The sequence below is a fragment of the Podarcis liolepis genome, assembly GCF_965112155.1.
Source record: "Podarcis liolepis genome assembly, chromosome: 12".
In the NCBI taxonomy this organism is placed as follows: Eukaryota; Metazoa; Chordata; class Lepidosauria; order Squamata; family Lacertidae; genus Podarcis; species Podarcis liolepis.
Window position 1 is genome coordinate 40,722,972 of NC_139563.1, and position 22,817 is coordinate 40,745,788.

The window sequence follows — 22,817 nt, forward strand, 5'->3', positions numbered from 1 at the left end:
GTTTATGCTAAGGGTGGGATATTTTTCACTCTCAGGTGCAGATGCCCATTTGCCTCCAAAACAATGCACACCTGCCACTGTGAGATTTTGTATCATCCAAGCTACTCTAATAAAATGTTGTGGGGTTGTATCCAATGCTAGTAATGTGCAGAATAGACCCATTGAAATGAATGGGTCCACAGACTCTTAGGTCTAATAGTCAAATATGACCCTTTATGTCCGAGCTAGGGTTAGAGCAAATATTTTACCCATTTCAATTATTGAGCTGAAAATGAGTAAAAAGTATCTCCTGCAAATTTTAGAATATTCAATTATGGAAAAAGAACTCATTAGTTTTGAACATGTTCGATTTCGCCCCTCAATCCCATCCACTGCCATTGTTTTTGCTAACTGCTTCTGCTTCAACAGCTCTTTTTTCTTGTTGCTGACTTCTTCTTGCATTAGTCAAGTAAAGTACAGTATGTGACCTGAGCTAAGAAGGGATCATTTAGCAAAGATCACCACCTAAGAATTATAACTGGGACATGATGATGTCAGTGAGGATAAACAAAGCCAGAAATCAGCGTAAACGACGGGACAAACGTTTCTGCAGACGTTGCTACAAAATCAGAAGAGGATAGTTTTTGACACTGCAGAAAACATTCCAAAAACTTACTGAGTCTTTTCCAAGGCTGACCTGAAAACTACTCATTCTATTTTGCTGCCCCACTCACAGGCCACAAAATGGGGGGGGGGGGAGGAAATGGGTGGCTGATATTCACCCCATAATTCCAATAGGAATTATGCCCCCAAATATTTTTTTAAGCAGTAAACTGGGAGCTAGATAAGTTCTAGCATGATCCAATATAACAAATGATACTTTTTGTCTCATTGTGCTGCAATGAGCTCTCTAATACCTAGAGAGTAATTTGGCTGAGACTTTTTCTCAAACAGGCACCTAGCAAGTAGACTAGCAAATACTCACCTAACGAGAAGGACAGACATTGTAGTCCGTTGCAACTTTGACAAATACTGCTGATTCCCATTAATCATTTCTCAGTTTTTACTATCCCATGTTACAAACCCCACCCGAGCTTTCCATGTTGTGTGGAAATAATTCACATCAGAAACAGAAAAAGGAACAATCGCATCAACAAAGCTGCCATAGAGCATTAGTTTCAAGAGCACATAAGTAAACATCTGAAAAGACAACAGAGAAGCTTGAGCACTTAGATAGAAGCAAATGTGTTCTAGAACAGATGGTGGCTACACTTCACTGCTCCAAGAAGACCTGACATTTTCCCCTGTGGCTGCTGGTGTGCGGCTTAGGAAAATGCCCACAAAACTAATATTTTACAGTTGCTCCTTCATAAAACAGCTAAATCGTGGCTATTCAAAAATGATAAGACAATGAATAATCACATCCAGTTTACAGATTTTTAAAATGCAATTATCTAATTTACAAACATCTTCAGATTAGTACTACAAAGGTGGATAGTGATTAAGCATCAGTTGTTTCAAAATTATGCAATGAAAGATCAGTTCTGTCAGGATAAGGCATAACACAAGAAGAGTACTACTTGCAAAGGGCCTCAAACATTGATTCTGTGGGTAGCAAAAAAGTAAACAACCCATATCAGGATTTCAAGCCCATGATTATGGACTGCTGAATGGATGAAGACTTGCCAAATCCATTCACAAGATATTAAAGATATTCACAACAGCCCTTCACAAGATATTAAAATTATTCAGTAGTAGGCTGAATATTCACAATGGTTTATTTTCAGTACCAAGGTTAATGATCTAGGTAGGGGGAAAGGGGTTCACCCATATGAAAACCTACTACTTATTTTTTAATTTATTTTCCATGCCAGCTTTCACCCACTCTTCTGCTATCAGTTCTGCTGCTTCAGAACCACTTTTTAACTTGGAAGAGCTTCTTCGACACATGTTACCATGGGCCATGTGGTTATGACTTCACTCTGCACATAGCCAATTAGTCTGGCTATCTGACTACTTCCCTGAGGACAAACAAATCTCTTACCATCTGTGCATTATCTCACTCACCAGAGCAACCCTTCCTGAGATAATTTAATTGACTGTCAATTTCCATGAACAGAATTTAGTCTATATCCACCAACAGTGACTTACGATACAGGGCTAATTGCTGCAGAATGTACACCTGAATGCACATCCTATTTATTGCATTATTGTATTGTATTAAAATCTGTATGTGAATGTGTCCCTATCCATGTCCAGCAGCAACTAAATATGTGTGACTCAATTGCAATCAGTGAGCTGTTGCCTTGATAACAGAACACAATCTTTTGCAAACACTTTCACGTACCTTTACCCTTTGCACATTTTGTCAGGGAAGGAAGTTTATGAAATACATATGCCACCAAACACAAACTGCAGCATTTTACACTAACTGATGCTTTAGGATGCTCTTCAAGGAAAGCTCCACAGAGAAAGCACTGTAGTAGTCTGGCCTGTAGATTTCACAAGCTTCAATAATGGTTGCCAAATATTATTCGAACAAGCTCATAGCTTACAGATCAGGCATAGCAGATATGTCATCAAAGCCACACTAATGAATATTTAATAATAAATTGAACCATAGCTTCTACTCTTAAATCCAAATGTTAATATTTCTGAAATGTTTAAAATCTAATATTTTACTTTACACTACTCTTCTAAATTGTAGGGACGCAGGTGGCTCTGTGGTCTTGCCGATCAGAAGGTCAGCGGTTCGAATCCCAGCGATGGGGTGAGCGTCAGTTGCTCAGTCCCTGCTCCTGCCCACCTAGCAGTTTGAAAGCACGTCAAAGTGCAAGTAGATAAATAGATACCGCTCCAGCGGGAAGGTAAATGGCATTTCCGTGCACTGCTCTGGTTCGCCAGAAGCAGCTTAGTCATGCTGGCCACATGCGAGATGAGCGCAGCAACCCCAGAGTCATTTGTGACTGGACCTAATGGTCAGGAGTCCCTTTACCTTTACCTCTTCTAAATTATGCAAGACATCAAAAATGGTTTACCCATACTTAAAAGTGGAACCACCCACTGCCCACTTCAAGGATTCAAGCACCACTTCAAAAGCATACCTGATGCACTTTCACACGTGAATCTCATAGACAAGACAGAATATAGCAAATAACTTACCATTATCAGTTTTTGGATTCCCGTTGCTGAGCTGCTTTAATCTTTTCTGATGTGATTTCCCATTGTAGTGGATCTGTGCCTGAGCAGCAGAGTTCAGTTGAATGTTGCACACATTGCACAAAGTAAAACTGCTGTGTTTCTTCTCTCTTTCTTTCTTTTCCTCACTGTCATCAGGTGTCAGGTCTGCCTCGCCTTCTCTTTCATGAAAACATGTGAAATTTGCAGTATACGGTACATTGTCTTGAGATGGATTAGGACTCCAGGGTTTCTTCATAGTTTCTAAGATAAACAAAAGAGAAAACTATGAGTTATGTGCATACCGCACATCTAGCACTTTCGTCCTGTGGAAATTTGGTGGTCTGCACTTAGTGTCAATGGAGCAAGGCTGTGTTTCTCACATGGTATCAGCAATGCCTGGTTGGCTGGTTAGTGTGGCTCCCTGGCCCTAATGTCAGAAAACTCAACAGGCCATAGGGGGGCCAATCAGTGAAGTCCCTTCCACACGTATAAAGACACAATTTCAGAACTGGGGGGAATCATATTTTTGACTGCTTCCATTTTCCCTTGATGGCTTAGTATACTATTTACAGTGAGTTTATTTAAAATAGAAGATCATTAAAAACTGAATCCATTGCTTGTAGTTTGAAAAGACACAGTCATTTCTGTTACTCCCACTAATTCTAGTGTATGGAAAGACTCAACCACAGCTGTTCATCCAAATCACAAATTGAGAAATCTGATTTCTAATAATGAATTCAAAAATTACAGACATTGAAGGTTATTAATCTAACTCACATTTGAAGATAGTCTAATTAATTACTTATTTGAACTACTCACAGTGTGATCCTAAACATGTCTGCTCAGAAGTAAGCACCACGAAGTTCAATGGGATTGCAGCCCAAGACTCTGCTTTATTCAAGAAATCTAATATATTTTTAAGGCTCCCAAACCTCCTCTTTACATGTGCATAGCACAGAATGGATGGCATTTTAAACACTTCACACAGTAGTACACTAAACTTTACAATTCTAACACAGTAGATCTTGTGATATTTGGAGTTTTTCCCCAGAGCTGTCATTCGGTAATCATAAATCTCATTAGCTGCAGGAAAATGCTTCAAAATATTAAGTGATTGCATCTTAAAGGCTCGGAATCCAACAGGGAAATTTAAAATGTACTAATCCTAGTAATAATTAGCAGTTCTTTATGAAATAAGGCCAGACTCCTGAAAGCATAGGCGTGTGCTGCGATACTGAAGACAATGTGATTTGTGCACATTTTCAGGATAAAGGCCCAAGAAATGAAAGTGTTAGAGTTTAGTAACTGGTAAGTTAAGTTGCAGCCAAGAAAGATAGACTCCAGCTGCAGCGCTGCTGGAAAATTGCTGTACAATTTGGACAAGTTACAATATTTCACATCAGTGTAACCAGAGTTACATACTGTGTAAAATGTAGCTATTATCCCTTTTCGGACACATAAAACACTGTGAGAAGGACAGATGGAGCTTGTGTTAATACCGAGAATTACTGAAACAGATAGAATTTTCAAACACCATTTTTGATGTGCTTCCTTGTGGGAAAGGAAAAGGAAGTAAACACTGGAAAAGACAAATATGACAGAGCTTTTTCTGAGTCATTGCTTAAACATACAAGAGGCATTTACTTCAGACAAAACGTATGAAGGACACCAAAATTTAGTCAGCCAACTTACCATAACTGGTAAAAACCACAAATTATAGTTGTGTTTATGAAAACATGTATCATTAGTGTCCAGGATTTCAGATATTTTGGTGAACAGAGATCATAGGCCAGCTAAAAGCAAAATGTTAAGGAATAAAATAGTCTACCCCTTAAACCAGATATTCTAAAGCTCTTTAACTGCAAACTTATGCTTCTACTTCCTTCTTTGTCAATCACTCATAGCTGAGTAAGATTGTCTTTCATCAATAAAGTCTTAACAGTGTGTCTGTAAGTGACTGTGGAAGCCAATTCTAGATCCACAGTGGGGACATAGGTTTCTGGGTGGGGGTTGATCATGGTGAGGATTTGCAAAATGGGCCTTCCTCTTAGCTTGTTTCTGCCTTTCGTCCTGAGTTCGTGCTTCTTCAAATCCATCAAGCCTTTGGTAGAGGCTATTCTCCAACTAGAGCACTCACAGGCCTGTGTTTCTCCAGTTGTTAGTATTTATAGTACTAGATTTGCCTTGATTATGCACATTTGCCAAGAAGTAAGTCCCACTGAATTCAATGGATTTTACTGATTCAACATAACAAGATCATGTTGTATTTCTGAGATCAGTCACGAATTTTTTAGATGATGTCAGAAAAACATATCAATTTCCATCTGCAAAATGGGGAAAATGCTATAACTTAGTTGTACACTTTGTGTCCCCATTTCAGTACCCAGCATCTATAGAGTGGCTTGGGGAAAGCTCCTATCTGAAATCCTGGAGAGCTGCTTCCAGTCAGTGTAGACCAGGGGTAGTCAACCTTTTTATACCTACCACTCACTAATGCAACTTTCTTGATAGTAAAATTTCCTTACCACCCAGCAGCGCTCAATGGAAGGAGGATTCAGCTTGTGCCATAGAACCCCCTACCATCCACCTAGAATCCTGAAACACCCACTAGTGGGCAGTAGGGACCAGGTTGACAACCCCTGGTGTAGACAATACTGAACGAGATAGACCAATGGCCTGACTCACTATAAGGTAATTTTCTAATTTTCTATGCCTTTATATTACTATAAAAGGTGGCTGTAAAAATTATTAAAAAGTTAAATTAAGAGCAGAATGCAAAATTATTTGTTATTATTATTTATAACATGCCAGTGTGCATGTTCCCATGATCAATTTACATGTTCTATGCATGTGCATGTTCTATGATCAATTTACAAAGTTCCTGATCACAAGGAGTTTATAATCTAAAACTGACAGTTTAGAAACTATGAGGTAGGTAGAGATCAGAAAGTCGAGAATGCCTGGATAAAAATCCAAAAGGAATGAAAGTATATAAAGAACTTCTCAGAGGGTTTTTTTCCTGATTAAGCTAGTGCTGAAAGAGCAAATATTCCCTGAGGAAGGCAGCAAGGATTTTATATCTACTATCTCTGGAAGAAGGAACAAAAGAGCTATCGTCTGTCAAAAGAATCTTTATTTATTAAAAGGTTAAGCCACATCTGCACTAGAGTTTCCCAGGAATAGGTATCGACTGTGAACAAACTCTGAGAACTATAGCTCTGAGACGGGAATAGGCACTGTGGGTTAAACCACAGAGCCTAGGACTTGCTGATCTGAAGGTCGGTGGTTCAAATCCCCGTGATGGGGTGAGCTCCCGTTGCTTGGTCCCTGCTCCTGCGAACCCAGCAGTTTGAAAGCACGTCAAAGTGCAAGTAGATAAATAGGTACTGCTCCGGCGGGAAGGTAAACGGCGTTTCCGTGCGCTGCTCTGGTTCGCCAGAAGCGGCTTAGTCATGCTGGCCACATGACCCAGAAGCTGGCTCCCTCGGCCAATAAAGCGAGATGAGCGCCACAACCCCAGAGTCGGCCACGATTGGACCTAATGGTCAGGGGTCCCTTTACCTTTAATAACTATCAGAATCCTTAACAAACTACAGTTCCCAAAATTATTTGGGGGAAACCAAGACTGTTCAAAGTAGTACCATAGTGCTTCAGATGTATAGTTCAGATGGGGCCCTAAGACTTACAAAAATACTATTAGGAGGAGGACAAGCATAAATCTTAAATGCAAATAATGAAATAACATCAGCATGCCTGTTTCTGTTTTTCAACATCCATGCATCTTCTGCATTGAAAACATTGCCCACTAGAGAGCAGTATGAATTTAAAATTACAAATACTTTGTATATATATAAAGGATAATAACTATGTTTTTCCATACAACTGCACAAATATTTTCTAATCTTTTGAGTCATTTTAAAACCTAATATACAGGATAAATTATGTACATTTTGTGGTTAACATGAGCCAAATAGAAAATGTGCATAAATACTGATGACTGTGCATTCACATGAAGGAGTGGAGAATGTACACAAATAGGCAGCATTAACATCTTGTACATAGTTCTGCCAAAATACAGAGTTTCCACCTGAAAACTGCATATTGATCAGATAACATACAAATTCTTGACATGAATTCACATTTTACCAGCAACATTTGAGTCTATGCATACTGATTGTTTGCGCTGCTCATTTGTGAAAATTCATGTAAATGTATGCAACTGCAGGTCCAAATTTTGACTGTTAAAGGTTCAGGGATCAGTAAAAACAAAAGGGGGGGAAAGCCTTATGGGATAAGGGGATAAGCAGAGAGTTTGGTGGAGTAGTGAGGTAGAAGAATGGATGAAGTGGATGGCAGAGTAACTATTGAATTCACAGCCCCTGTATGGATTCCTTTAACAACATTAGGATGTGCAAAAAATATTCAGGTGACAATTGGCATGGACATAAAGTTATGGGTAAAACTTCATTTTCTTAATACCCATACTGGGGGAAAGAGACATCTGTTATATTCCCCTGTGTCAAGACAGAACAGATCCGGAGGGAGGGGGAGTGTTGGAAATCAATGGACATAACAGAATAGCAAGTTTTTTTCAGAAGTTATTGTAATATTAATAAATGAATGCTCCTCCACTGGTCTGGTGAAAGAGCCTGTGGGGCAAAGGTGGCAGGTCAGGAGTTTAAGCACCACGGAGAGCTCCAAATGAGCAACTTGTTCTAGCCAAAGTCAAAAGCAAACCAAGGCTGTGTACACATTACCTGCTTAAAACACAACTAGGTACAGTGGTACTTCCGGTTATGAACTTAATTCATTGCAGAGGTCCGTTCTTAACCCGAAACTATTCTTAACATGAGGCGCGCTTTCGCTAATGGGGCCTCCTGTTGCTGCTGGTACATGACTTCTGCTCGCATCCCGAGGCAAAGTTCGCAACCAGGAGCATCTACTTCTGGGTTAGCGGAGCTCGTTACCCGAAGCGTTCATAAGGAGGATGGTACGTAACCCAAGGTTCCACTGTAATTATTTTCCCCGCAATTCAGATTGAAGCTGGTTGGGGGGGGGGATGCATCAAAATGTATTATTTCCTTAAAATAAATGAGAAGATAGGATAGGTATGGATTGTGATAAAAGTTGTGTTGTTCGCCACTTCCCAAATCAGTGGTGGGACACAGTGGATTCAGAGCAAATAGGAATGTGTACAAGGCCTCATTCCATTTAAGTTTCTGCCACCAGACTTCCTCTCCCAGGTGCTGTCCCCTTGTGGAGAACCTCTGGCCTGCAGACAGTTACTGCTATGTTTCATGACCTTCACCTGTACATGCTCCCTGTGCTACTGGACCTTTAGAGGACTGTGAGAGATATTTTGTTTGTTGGGCTGAAGGGAAGACATCCATGAAGATCCTGGCTCCGGCTCCAGAGACCCAGGTGTTTTGGAAGGTTGTTCTGTGGGCTCCTACCGTCAGTCAGGCTCAGTAGTCCCTTGGTCTCTAGCAGCAGGCTTAGAGCCCTAAAGTTGATGACTCTGCAGTCTCCAACACTTTTCCTCACTTCAGTATTAGCACCAGAGGATAAGTGATCATTTTTTTAAAGTTTTTTTTTTTTACATACATTAAAACATGGAAAACAAAGGTAACTCTTCAGGGAAAAATCTATTAGCAAAATAATTTCAATTTGCTTTTTCTTTCAGATCTGTTCAATAAATAAACAATCCCTGTGCTATGACTGGTACAATGCCTACAGCTACGCGTAACAAAAAGAAAGTATTTTGTCTTCGGTGCCTTGTGGCAGATCATTAAAATTGTCCAGGGTGGGCTTTCGAACTTGGAGCAAATTCTATGCTGCATCTCTGCAATCAGCAGGCATTCCCAACCTATAGCTAAATCCAACAAGTTTAATCTATGTTTCAGCAATTTATTTATGCTGGAAAGCACCTTAACGGAAGCCTAATTGTGTTAAAATATGCTGCACTCATTTATTTAATTAAGTTCTATAAAAAGAGATGAGCACTAATCTATCACATATGTTATTTAATTAGCAATACATATCTGTTTCATAATCCTTTGTAAAAGAAACAGAGCACTTTCAGGGGCTTATAAGCAGATTTATAAGCATCACCATTCAAATTCTAAGAAGTTATGCTGCAATTACTATAATTTCTGCAACACCTATATCTGTGCAAGTGACCATCTTATTTCCCTTAGCCTCAGGATCCTAATGAAAACAACTTGAGTTTGTCTCAGTATGAAGAGAAAATGTAAAGTATAATATAGTCTGTGCTATATTATTTTAGAATATTAAGGCTCCTATGCACTTACCTGGGAATAAGCCTTATTAAAAACAATGGGACTTAATTCAGAGTAGACATGCACAGGATTGCACTATAAATTCACTACCTTAAAAGGACCCAAGGGGTTCAGCTGAAACTATAAAGTAGTACTTGTTGAATAGAAATGACTACAAAGAAGATTGCTTTACAGACTTTGGGTGGAACTGAACATTGCACTATTTATGAACGTTCCATCTGTGCAAGCATTTCAGTTCACCAGATGGACCAATCCCCCTTCTTCCCTGTGCACTCACAGTTCTGGGGATTTCCTCAAACCCCAACAAGCCAATTTCGGAAGGCACAGCGGATGTGGGGGAAGCCCCATTACTCAAGCAGATTTCTTTGTGCTTTGGGCTTCTGCTGATGGAGCTCATTAACTGAATTCTGCCCATGGGCTTGGATCATAACTAGGCTTCCATCAGAAGAAGGGCTCCATCCATACTTGTGTTTTAAATTTTAACTTTTGTATGTTTTAAAGGTAAAATGCTGAAATTGATTAAAATTACCTCGACTTTCTAAGCATTTGGGTAAGCTTGTCTAAACTAGAATGTTTTTACCAGGCACCAAAAAGAGTACTTTAGTATGGTTTACTCTTCCATAAAGTGTAACATTCCACTTTGGCTATGCTGGGAACCCCTTTCCCTGGTGTCCATTCCCCCCCTTGTGAGGTTTTCAAGTGAAGTTCTTACATTCTTTCTAATCAGGACATCAGTACCCCAAAAATGATTTTAAGAGAAAAAGCAAGTAGGGGGATCGTTTTCTTTTCATGCTCCTAGAAACAGAAGCAGGGGAAACAAGACTCTTCTGTACTGTTCTGAAAACATCAAATGTAGACTTGCTTCTCTCCTCCCACTGGAAAATGTTGAAGGTAACTGGAACAAAAGCCTGGAAGCTACTGTTGTAATGAAGCTTTACTCTCTTGCTTAGGCTCTGTGGAGTGCTAATGCTAGCCCTGCTGAGTGTGCAAACTCCTTCCAAGGCCCTGTGGCTCATCTAAGCACAGTCAGTAAACTCTTCCAATATGCCTCACTAACCTCAGACTCTGTGGAAAAGCAAATACTTGCATCATGCATGAGAGAATTCAGAAACTTCTCCTGAGGTTTGATTGAATTAAACTTCATTATCCAAGCCAATTGAGAATAAGACACAGATAAACTTGCTAAAAGTCCTTTGTGAAGATTTCTGTGAGCTGAAATACTGCCCTCCAAGCAAATATCCTATTAAAGACTGAACTGCAGACGAGAGTCATGCGGCTGTGAGAGCTGGCTCAGCCGGCCCTCGGCAATGGACGGACACATTCAAATGATCGTTATCTCAGCCATGTCACCAGCCTGCCCTTTATGAACCTCCCTTTGCTGCAGAGTGCAGTTGAAGCAGGGTGCCTCTATTTAACCATAGTTTCACATTTCACATTCGCTAGTAAAATAGGGCTATCAGCTTTGGAACAAGTCAAGATCTGAAACCAACTGCAAACTATTGTAAGGTTACCAGATTTTCTTCAATGAATCCGGGGACACGTTAAATAAATAAATAAATACTACACATTCAGGACGTTGGTGCTGCAGCGATGGCAGGGCAGAGGGGCCACCGCCGCCTTGACCTCAACCGCCATGTTTCCCCTTCCTCCAAGGAATCTATCTCCTATTTCCATGACCCTGGGCAGCCCCTGAGTTGTTGGTTCTTCAGTGGTGGTGGTGGAGAAGCAATGTGTGGTGGGTTGGGCAAGGAAGGCAGAGAAGGAGGGCCAAGAGCAGTGGCGGTGGCGAGGCTCAGGTAGCGCAATGCCTCCCTTCCCACTGGAGCAGCCCCAACCCCATTCCTACCTGCGTGCAAGCAGGAGGGGGCAGGATCTCCCAGTTGGGAAGGGAGGCTTCCCGTTGCCTAACTGAGAGATCCCTGCCCCCTCCTGCTTGCACGCAAGCTCTGATAGGCAGTGTGAGGCCTCCTTTCATAGCTGAGAGATCCCCGCCCCGCTCCTGCTTGCACGCAAGTAGGAGTTGGGAGGCTGCTCTGATAGGCAGCATGAAGCCTCCCTCCACAGCTTAGTTGCTGAGGTCTGGGAAGGTGGAGGCAGCCCGGAAGCTGCATCTTTGAGCCCCTGCACCACCATCATATGGGGACTTCTGAGCAGCTTCTGAAGCCAGCCAGAGCCTACTGCTCCAGGCTGCTGAGACTGCCGCTGCTGCATTTCTTAGATGAAATCTGGGGACATTCCGGAGATGGAATTTGTCCAGGGACTTGTTCGCAAATCCAAGGGCTGTCCCCGGGAAACAGGGATGTCTGGTAACCCTAAACTATTGTTTAATATGCTGGCTGGTTCTGAAGCTGGTAAGCATTTATTTATTCATTACACCCAAAAACACAGGTTTGACAAAAACCAAGAAATTATACTTAATTAGAGGCTTCCTAATCGTATTGTGGCTCACACAATGGAAGCAGCTAGTGGCTTAATACATAAGTAAAAATACTTGTGCATACCTCAGTCACTAAGCCAAACTATAAAAATCTCAACTGGGTCAGGGTTCCCGAGGATTATCGCTGAAGTTACTAGGGTTACTAGGTCCTAACTCCATAATTTGCTTGACTCTTTAAGCCTGGTACCTTAAATCAGAGTTCAGCCACATGAAGGCTTAAGCAAAAGTGAATTTGTTAGCCTCCAAGGTGCCACAAAGTTCTTAGAGTGCAATCCTATACACGCCTATTCAGAAGTGGTACAGATAAGTATAAATAGGACTGCAGTCTCTTCTGGGCTTGATTTTTTCTGCAATAGAATTCACCTACATGGAGGGGGGGGACCTAATAGAATATTATGAACATTATGCGAAACAAAGCTAAGGATTGTACCCTTTGGTGTATGTCATAGATATTTCCCCAAAATGGCTTCCCTATATAGTACCCTTTTGGTACAAGGCTAAATCCACTGTCATCAACAGCTTTTCACAAATCACTTGATTATTGATCACTATGCTTATCGTTCCTCACTGGCCTAAACATTTTACACTGCCATTCTCCTGCTGCCTCAGCATCTCTCTGACATTTCTATGGTTGCAAGCTCTCACGTGCAGCGACCCTTTCCTAAAGACACCTTATGGCCATTTAAAGATTTCAATTTTTTTCTGCAATGGTGTGCATTTTTTCCTTGGAGGAAAAAGTGCCTGGGTTGCAATTTAAACTTTCAATCTTTTTATCCATAAAAATTGAGGAAAATCTTAAGTCAAGTGCTTATATTTTCCCTGATATTGTTAACATATTGTACAAAACTGAAACACATTGAATAGCCATCTGCTAACTGCTTCAAACATATATGTTCCAAACCAAGAGAAAGATCAAGCTTACATACACATAGCAGATATGGATGCAGATGAGCAGTGCTAACTTCCTACTTCCATTAAGTCACTAACAGCCACCTACTTTGAGTGGGACTTACTTCTTGGTAGACATGCAAAGGACTGTGCTGTAAAAGTTCACCTGTATGCTGCTGCTTTGGCTATATCCGCAAATGGAATCTGACTTTCCTTTTTTGGGGGGGGGGTACTTCAAAGTAAGTAAAACATACATCTAAGTTACAGGGCTAAGTGATATGCTTCAATAATTTTCACCAGTATATCAATTATTTAGGTTTTCCCCATTTTCCTGGTAAATAATACTTGTTTCTTTAATTATTTTTTTAAAAAAAACCTACAAAACTAATTGCACCCAGGAAATTACTGTTTTGCTTGGTTTTGATTGAAGCAAGTGGGTGATACTCAGTGTAGATCCATTGAAAATAATGAACATGACTAAGTTGGTTCCATTAATTTCATTCTGTCTGCACTGAGTAGAACTTAGCTGAATACCATCCAGTGTTTTAAATTTTCAGTTTTTGCTTGGTCAAGAACTTTCTACCTCCATTTCCAGCTACAATATGGAAACAGCAGCAACTCATTTCAAAGGATAACTGAGCGGATGAATAAAAGAAATTCTTATCTACCTGAATCTATAAAGAAAAGAAAGTCAAAGGAAGGCATGGCTAACCAGGATCACAGAGAAATGTCTTGGTCCTGTTGCCAACCGGCCTTCCATTGGTGATCCTACAAGATCTCACTATACAAAGCATGGTCTCCCTCATCGCATGTTTTAAAACTGGGTATTTTTATTTTAAAAAACCTTTTTTGCTTTCATTTTACAGAAAGTTACTTTAAGAAATGTGTGATTTCAATGAGAAATTATAATTATCAATAATGTAAAACCAGGAGCTTTTATTTCTTTTCCCAAAGTGTATGAAATAGCCAAGTGTTTAATTGTGGAATGTCCAGGAATGTTTGATAAGATACGATTTGCAGAGCATAATGCTTCTCAGATTATCTATTAAAGCAGCAGCAATTGCTGCTCAGAAGGCAGTGGATGAGGATGTTGTGCAGAAGTGTCCAACTGTGCACAGTATAATCATACTGGACTTTCTCTGCCCCCTGAACCCCACTTACTGAGTTTCTACAACATAGTGACTTCAAGACATGGTTACAGGGGCATTTAAGAACAAGGTAGCATATTGAAAAATGTACAGTATAAGCACATTCAGTTCCTAAGATGAGAAACTGGTCCATAAAGTCATATGGCTGCTAAGTGCCTAATGATACGGTTGTTCGGGAGGTGTAAGCTTTTGTGCCTAAGTGCACATTATTTAAACATTCAAAGATTGGACGGGGTTAAAGGTAAGTGAACCAAAATTCATCATGTTTACAATTTTCATAGAACTTGGCAACTAATCTAAGAGAAAACCAATGCAAAAAGCCTTTCTTTAACTGTAACGTTATTTACCTGCAAACAGATTTTGGATTGAATCGTATTTTTAAAGTGGTGTTCACTGCAATAATTTTAAACCAAAGTCCAGCATTCACCTTTTGATTTCTCCACAGTGACACAAACAGGACATGTATTTCGATTGCAGCTAGGCATAATGCCATTTTTCTCATGCTTTGCTCACCAAGATCATTCCAGTATTCTCAACCACATTATCCCTATTGTTCTTAATAAAAATATTTATATACAACTAGTTGGTTTAAAAAAAATCAAAGCCGTTTAAAACAAGAATATTTAAAGACAATAAAAATCATGTGAAAACTTTAAATCAGATAACAGCAACCAACTCACTGTGGTAAAATGAGTTAGTGTATCTCGGTGTCAACTAGAAGGTTGGTAGTTCGAGCCCACCCAGGGATGGCTGTAGACAGGATACCTGCATTGCAGGGGCTGGACTACACGACCCTTCTAATGCTAAAATTCTATGATTCTATGAGCTATTTCGGAAAGACGCTTTCTTAATTGCCTGCTGAATCTCTAAAACATTAGCTGAGCACTCCACAGGACACTGAGCCAATGACACTAAAAGCTCAGCTTCTTGTTGCTGTCAGATGAGCCTCACCAGCTTGAGGGACGACTAGTAAAGCTCCTGCAGGTGACCTCAGTGATCAAGCCAGGATATAAAGGTATAGGCAGTCCCTAAGGTACCTCAGACCTAAGTTGTTCAGGGCATTGTAAATATAAGGACCTTGAACCTGGCTTGGTAGTAGATGGGCAGATTTAATGGATTAGTGGCATCATGTGATTTTTAAGAATAATGACCATGGAACGGCTAGGACAAAATGCTAAAACACAGTTTAGCATTGTGAGCACAAGCCTAGTCCTCCTCTCATCTCCTCCTCTAGCGGACTCATAAGGCTATAGGAAACTTCTGCATCTATTTTTTATTATTATTAACCACCATTTAGCATTGTATTTGAAACCTAACCTGTGGCTGATCATGGTATGAAGTTGGCTTGTTTCAACTAACCAATGTTTGTCTGGATTTGGAGAAGACGCTAAACTGCACTTAATTAAAAACAGAAGTAAAGCTTCCAATTTCCTCCTAGCAGCTGCTTGAGAAGGAGAGGGAACAGGATGTGTGAGCCCAAGGCTCTTTCACATAACACCAAATCATAATTTAGCATTGTGTCAACATGAGGCCAGTTCCATCCAATTGCAATTGGATAATACTACAAGATTTGAGAGAGCGGGAAGCTAGAAGTGAAGCAGAGCAGGGCTCATTGTGCTGCCTTAGCTGTGTATTAGTGTATTAGCTACTAAAGCACAAAGTACTGTTCACTCTATAGGAGCTGAAGTTGCTACATGGTTCTGACACACAGAACTAGCTGTCCCTCTGCATTTAAATCCTTTTTGGTCATCTGCAAAAAGAAATTATTCAAATACATCACATTATTTGCATGCACCCAATTTGCCAGCTATTTAAGCAATTGCCTCTGGCTATTCTAGGATAAAGCATTCAGTCATTAGGAATGAAAAGATAGAAGATCACGATGCATGTTTGGAACATTCTCACACCCAGCAATATATCTTCTTAATCTGCTAAAGAGATTCAAAAGCATTTATGTTTCCATAATGGGTGCTGAAACACACTTTGCTTCAGAGTTAAAACAATTCTTTGCTTTTACTTACTCAGCCGTTACACAATACATTTGTCAATTGCTTTGAATATTAAAAAAGCTCTCCAGAAAGTACTCAATATTATTACTTCCATTAATTCTATAATACTGAGCTTGGTGCATTATGAAATTACCCTTGCTGGAGAAACTTGCAATAACGAATAAATTATAGTTTCTCAAGACTGACTTTAAATATTCCACAGTAGCATGATGATAGGTGAAGGACATTTATTTCAAACACTCTTAAGTGTCCTTTAATACTAATTTTGCTCTAGCTAAAGCAAGTTTTACCAGAAAGCTAAAACCTTTACCCAGTTAAGCTATTACTGGGCTTGTCAGATATTGTTTTTCATATTACCTTACACAATTTTTGCCACGGACATTTCAGTAGCACATAACTTGCCTAGTATTGGGACCCATGCTTTTTTACTTGTTCTAGCATGGGTCCCAATGCGGAGAGGTAACCATGGAGAGGTAACCACAGAGCACCAAGATCATACCAAATTGTTCAGGGTGGTTAAAACAAAAAGGGATTGTGAAGAGCTCCAAAATGCTATCTCCAAATTGGGTGAATGGGCAGTAAAATGACAGGTGAAAATGTTGGTGGCGGGGGGTGATACCTTAATTTCATATAAACACTAAAGGGATCTAAACTGGTGGTGACTGACTAGGAACAAGACTTTGGGGTCATAGTGGATAACTTGGCAAAAAAAATATCAACAGCTGCAGAAAATGTGAATTCCATGTCAGGTATAATCAGGTTACAGATATCTAAAGAAGTGTATCTGAAGAAGTGTGCATGCACACGAAAGCTCATACCAAGAACTAACCTAGAACTAACTTAATTGGTCTTTAAGGTGCTACTGGAAGGAATTTTTTTATTTTAGGTATAATCAGGAAAAGGCTAGAAGGTAAAAACTGCCAATAACCTAATGTTGTTATCCTAAACTATAGTGCAACCACACTTGAAATGTTGTGTATAGTTCTGGTTACCTCAACTCAAAAAAAATATTGTAGAGCTTAAAAAGGTTCAGCAACTGGAAATGATCAAGGAGCTGAAGCAAAGGTTGCAACATTTGGGGCTTTTTAGTGTAGACAAAAATGAGTAAGAGGGAACACGACAGAGGTGTATATTAGATTATGATGGGGTAGAGAAAGAGCAGTTTTTCTCCCTCGTTTATAATACTATAACCTAGGGCCATCCACTGAATTTGAATATCAGAATATTCAAGACAGACACACACACACAAAGAATACTTCTTTACCCAATATGCTCCCCCCCACTGTGGTGGCTTTAAAAGAGTATTGGGCAAATTCACAGAGCATATGTGGTTACTGTATGTTCTTCCTCTACTGTCAGAGGCAGTGTGCAGAGTGCCCATCCTAACGTCAGCACGGAGTGTGCCAAGAGAACAGAGAAGGACCAAACAGTTCTAGGATGGGTCAGGACTCAGCTAGATTGGTAAAGAAAAAGACATTTATATGCGTTGTATGTGCAATATAACATTGTGCCACTAGATGGCGATGTGGAGCCCCATTTTTCTCTATCTGTTTTCCCTGTTTAAATTTACAGCGCTTTTAACTGAAACGCTTCTTTGATGTGTCTAGATCATGGGTAGACAAACTAAGACCCAGGGTCCGGATCCGGCCCAATTGCCTACTGGATCCGGCCTGTGGACAGTCCAGGAATCGCCGTGTGGATCGGTGTGGGGATTCTGATCGTTCGGGCTGCGCCGTTTCTGCCCCCTCCCTCACACACACCGCGGCGGCACTCCTCCCTCCCTCCCTCCCTCCCTCCCTCCCTCCTGGCTTCTCCCCGCCCTGTCTAGAGAAGGAAGGGGGCTGGACTTCATTGAACCGTGGTTGGCTGAGTGCCATTTTAAGCAGCCCCTCTCCGGAGCCAGCCCTTTTACACTGCTCATCGTCCCGCCCCGCCCCCCCAGCCACTGTTGCTCACAGGGCACAGGTAAGCAACCACTGGGGCTCATCCAGTGCTGTGGAGAAGGGAGGGGAGAGTCATGGGGGGATTTTTTCCCCTCCAAAATATAGTCTGCCCCCCCCACGAGGTCTGAGGGACAGTGGACCGGCCCCCTGCGGAAAAAAGTTTGCTGGCCCCTGGTCTAGATCCAGCCCCAGCTGCATTACTGACAGTACAGTGGAGTTTCAGTTACATACAGTATGCTCCTTACAGCATACACAGGCTATGCTCTGGTCAAGGGCATTGGGCCAAGAGGAAACTTACTTCAAACACAACAGCATTTATACTGTATATTGTGATGAGTCATTCTCACATGCTTAACTAGCTGCAGGTGCAGGGCAAAAACATGCCCAAATTAAACAGCACCCTGAAATTAACCCTTTCTTGTCCTTTTTCCTCTGCATGCCTAAACTCTTGTACATTAAACAGCATTTCTCGAGCACCACTTTTTGGGAATGAGGAGACTGCTGCTGTGCTCAGTTCCTTCTTGTAGCTTATTTTATAGATATTGTGACTTTTTATATTAGATCTGATTGGTATTATTAATGTTTGAAGTTTTATTACGTTTCTGTATGTGTTGGAAGCTGCCCTGAGTGGCTGGGGCAACCCAGCCAGATGGGCGGGGTATAAATAGTAATAAAATTGTTGTTGTTGTTGTTGTTCACAGGTTAGACACTGTGAGAACAGCATTTCTCCTGCGGTAAAGAAACTAGATATAGGCTCAATGACTTTTGAAAATTAGACTCTGAATGCATCAGACCTTTGGTGAGTGGTGTGAGGTATCAGCCTTTAGAGGATTTGTAATTGAATTAAAGTATGTGATCAAACTCCCATATATTACATACACACACACCCTCCCATGTCCAGTTGCCCGAGGGCAGTCAGTTAAGAGAATGTGCCACAGATGGACCATCATATGACCTAGTCTCGGACTCTTCTAGTGTTAAACTATCCTATTTCATCAATATTATCTGTCAGAACAAACCAATGAGAGCAGGGGGGGGGTATCAAAATAACATTGCAATGCCCCCATTTTCATGTGTTGTAAGAAGCCAGAGGCAAAGAGCCAACATCTCAGTATGTTTAGGTACTTATTTCGGTTTTTATCTTTCATCCCTGCTACAGCAAACCAAATAACCTTAATTACACTGCGGCTTTCTGCGCAAAAAGGCCCTGTTTGCATTTTCAGTCATCAATGAACCTCCCTGCGCCCACTTCAGTCTTACGACTATTGTTTCTCTCCAATGATTTTTTTGCCATTATACTATGCCATGCAGCTCTTTCCCAAGGCTAGGGATACACAAAAAAGAAGCAAGTAACACATGTGTATTTGTGTAGGCATAAGCCTACACTACTCTATGACAGATGTACTCAACTTTTTTTCCAAACCTGTAACACTTTGGGGCAAAGTAGACATTTAAAAATATGATTGCAAATCCCCTGTGTTATTTCATTGATAAAAGGCAGACACTAAGAGGGGACATAATCATGTAGACAAAGGCTTAACCCTTTCCCTCTAATCCATTTTCCTGACTTATAGTAAAAGGTAAAGGGAACCCTGACCATTATGTCCAGTCGTGACCGACTCTGGGTTTGCGCGCTCATCTCGCTCTATAGGCCAAGGGAGCCGGCGTTTGTCCACAGACAGCTTCCAGGTCATGTGGCCAGCATGACTAAGCTGCTTCTGGCAAACCAGAGCAGCACATGGAAACGCCGTTTACCTTCCCACCGGTGCAGTACCTATTTATCTACTTGCACTTTTACGTGCTTTCGAACTGCTAGGTTGGCAGGAGCAGGGACCGAGCAACGGGAGCTCACCCCGTCACGGGGATTCGAACCACCGACTTATATTCCTGACTTATATTGTCCCCCAACTGTTTATTAAAATGGGAGGGGGGGAGAGAAAGACAAATACTCCCATAGCACAATGTCCTGGAATTATTCAATGACAAATAGATCAAGTGATCTGATTACATATTTCCCCCATGTCACACCTAGTTTGGCCCCCGAGACCTCAAAAAAGAGCAAAATTAAGTAAGGGGGACCAACAGAGGGAAATAAGTAGAAATAAGACTGATGTTATATCACAGCAAAGTCTTCTACTTCAGGATCGAGATGAAAAAGAAGCTCGCGTCAGAAGACCTATTAAACACATTATTGATAATAGCAGAAAAACGCCAGTTGATTACACCTCTTTCCTTTTTTTTATAACAATATTCTCTCCCCCTCTCCCCCTCTCCCCCCTTCTTCCCTCGTAATTTGTTCTAGCAAAAAAGGCCTCCTCTTCCTCCAGTCTCCTAATAGCACATGCTTTCACCACAGCTGGATATATAAATTATAAAGAAGCATTTAGCAGTGATAAAGGCATCTGAACGCATGAGACCTCAGCATGACAACTCCAACAAGGACTTAGAATGAAAAACCGCATAGAAAAAAAAGCAGTAATATAACAAAACAAACCCTCACAGAAGATACTCAAAGCACTTGGACCATGACAATTTGTCAATAGGGGGAACTTTCTCAGTTTTCACACTGCTGCATTCTGCCCCCTCCCAGACCTTCCCCACCCCCCAAATACAAGCACTAGAGACGGAGGTGCTTCCTCCTGTTCACACCAAATTAGCTTGGAAATGTTTCCAAAACTGGGCTTGCAGTGTTCTAGCTCTGGTTCTCTGGAATCGGTTAATAGCCAAAATTCAGGGGTCTGTATCATGCTGCCTGGGTGCCCAGCAAAGAAATTTTTGTGTAAGATTTTTTTTCCTGAGGTGTAACCCAGTCATTTATGGGGTATTAGTTAAATATATATATATCTGCAGAAATGGTTTTATTGTTTTGTCAGAATTTGCAATGATGGTTTTATTGTTTATATGGTTCTGTGAAATGATTCTATTGCTTTCAAAACAAGTGTCTTACTCGGCTTTTATTTTGTACACGGCTTTGATGGCTTTATTCTGTGCAGCAGCCTGCAGATTTGTTAAATAAACAAATAAAACAAAACCATAAATAGTTTTCCCAGCTCTAATCCAATTATGCTCAGCACCCACCATAGTTCTGATTCCTATAAAAACCCTTACATATGATAAGAGGGAAGATTTTCCTGGCCCTCCCTCCCCTCTTTGGTGTGCTGCACAAGACAAAAAGCTCCACAGGCCCTTGGGAGTTTTGCAGTTTTCAGCGGCAGTGCAAGCCGTTCGGGTGACTGGGGTGGCGTGCATGTTCTGCGCCCTGGGCGGAGCCAGCCGGGGCAGGATACTCCGTGGGGTCTCTGAGGAGTCTGCCTGCCTCCTCCCACACAGCTGCCCTACAGTTGAGGGGGAGGCAGTGGGTGGACCGTTTGGGCAGTGCGGAGCTTGCGCATGCCAATAATAATAATAATAATAATTTATTATTTGTACCCCACCTATCTGGCTGGGTTTCCCCAGCCACTCTGGGCAGCTTCCAATAAAGATTAAAAAATACACCAAAATGTCACACATTAAAAACTTCCTTGGACTGGGCTGCCTTCAGATGTCTTCTGAATGTCAGGTAATTGCTTATCTCTTTGACATCTGATGGGAGGGCGTTCCACAGGGTGGGTGCCACTACCGAGAAGGCCCTCTGCCTGGTTCCCTGTAGCTTTGCTTCTCACAGTGAGGGAACCGCCAGAAGGCCCTCGGCACTGGACCTCAGCGTCCGGGCAGAACGATGGGGGTGGAGATGTTCCTTCAGGTATACTGGGCATAACCCTAAGCCACCACGTCTCTCCCAGGAGAGATGTGTGGCTTGGGTGCGCTGCAAGCCTCACGGTAAGTGCCACCCGGCATTTTGTCACCCCCTCAGTGGTGACACCCGGGCAATCCCCCCCTACCGCACCCCCTTCCCCTGCCCCTGGCAGCTTTTGAATGGAAGGGAAGGGGTCTGCTGAATTGCACCAGGATTTCTTTTCCAGCTTGTACTTTAACCCAAGTTGGAGCAGAACTCAGAGGCTTCATAAGTCATGAAGCTCATTTTTGAGGGGGGATAATAAGCCCAGTAAGCTTCACTAGAATCTCTAATAAACACTATTAAGCTCATGGCTTTGTGAACACTATATATCTTAAGCATTTTTATCTGATTGCATAGCCCTTAAGCCTTAACTTGTAATGTTTAAAATAACATTTCTGTCTTGCGAGGCTTTCTCTTCCGTGCTTTTACTACAAAGACTTTGTGCATAACAGAAACATTGCTTTATCTGCACACAAATGTACTTGTAATCCTTTGGAGTCTTTGTTAATGCTATTAAACACAAAGCAAGAAAGCCCCAAAGTACTGGAAGAATCACAGAATTGTAGCATTGGAAAGGTACTGCAAGGGTCATCTAGTCCAACCCCCTGCAAGGCAGGAATTTTCTGCCCACAATTCCACAAGCATATGAGGAAAAGAAAAATAAGAGTAACTTGGTTAAGGGAATTAAAGGGAGGACTCAAGATACCTGCAGCCCCAGAAATTTGGTGGCTGAAACCAGGGGATTTTAAAATTTTATAGAGACTTATTCAGAACTGGTGCTTTCTGGAGAACCAGCTGCTGATATTGAGGCTCAAGTGAACAAATGTGATTTCCTCCTCCCCGCTGTGTCTGTGTGCATATATGAATTATGTATGTTCAAATACACTGTTAATTTTAAGTGCTGGATAGCATTGGCTTAATCTTTACTGAGCTAGTGCATGTCAAAAATAGAATGAAAAAGTGAAGCAAAACATATTGCTTTATTTTTCCAATATCTTAGGTAGATACTTTGGCAAACTTATAATTGCTAAGGATTTTGCAGGTGCTTGCTTCACTAATACTGAGAATCTATGTGCTTGTGTATTGTGAGATAAATTGCAAGTACAGCCTACAGGGAGGATAAGGAAATGACTGCAAGCACTGACCCAAATCCAGA

General features: G+C 41.2%; 1 protein-coding gene across 11 annotated transcripts in view; it reads right to left on the reverse strand.

Moving 5' to 3' along the window:
- Positions 1–22,817, reverse strand: part of ZNF385D (zinc finger protein 385D) — a 554,298-nt gene that overhangs the window by 308,058 nt on the left and 223,423 nt on the right. For all 11 annotated transcript variants that reach the window (XM_083468253.1, XM_083468266.1, XM_083468263.1 and 8 more), the window contains one exon: positions 3,142–3,420. In XM_083468253.1, coding sequence (XP_083324379.1) covers positions 3,142–3,420 — 279 coding nt within the window. The remainder of the gene's footprint in view (positions 1–3,141; positions 3,421–22,817) is intronic.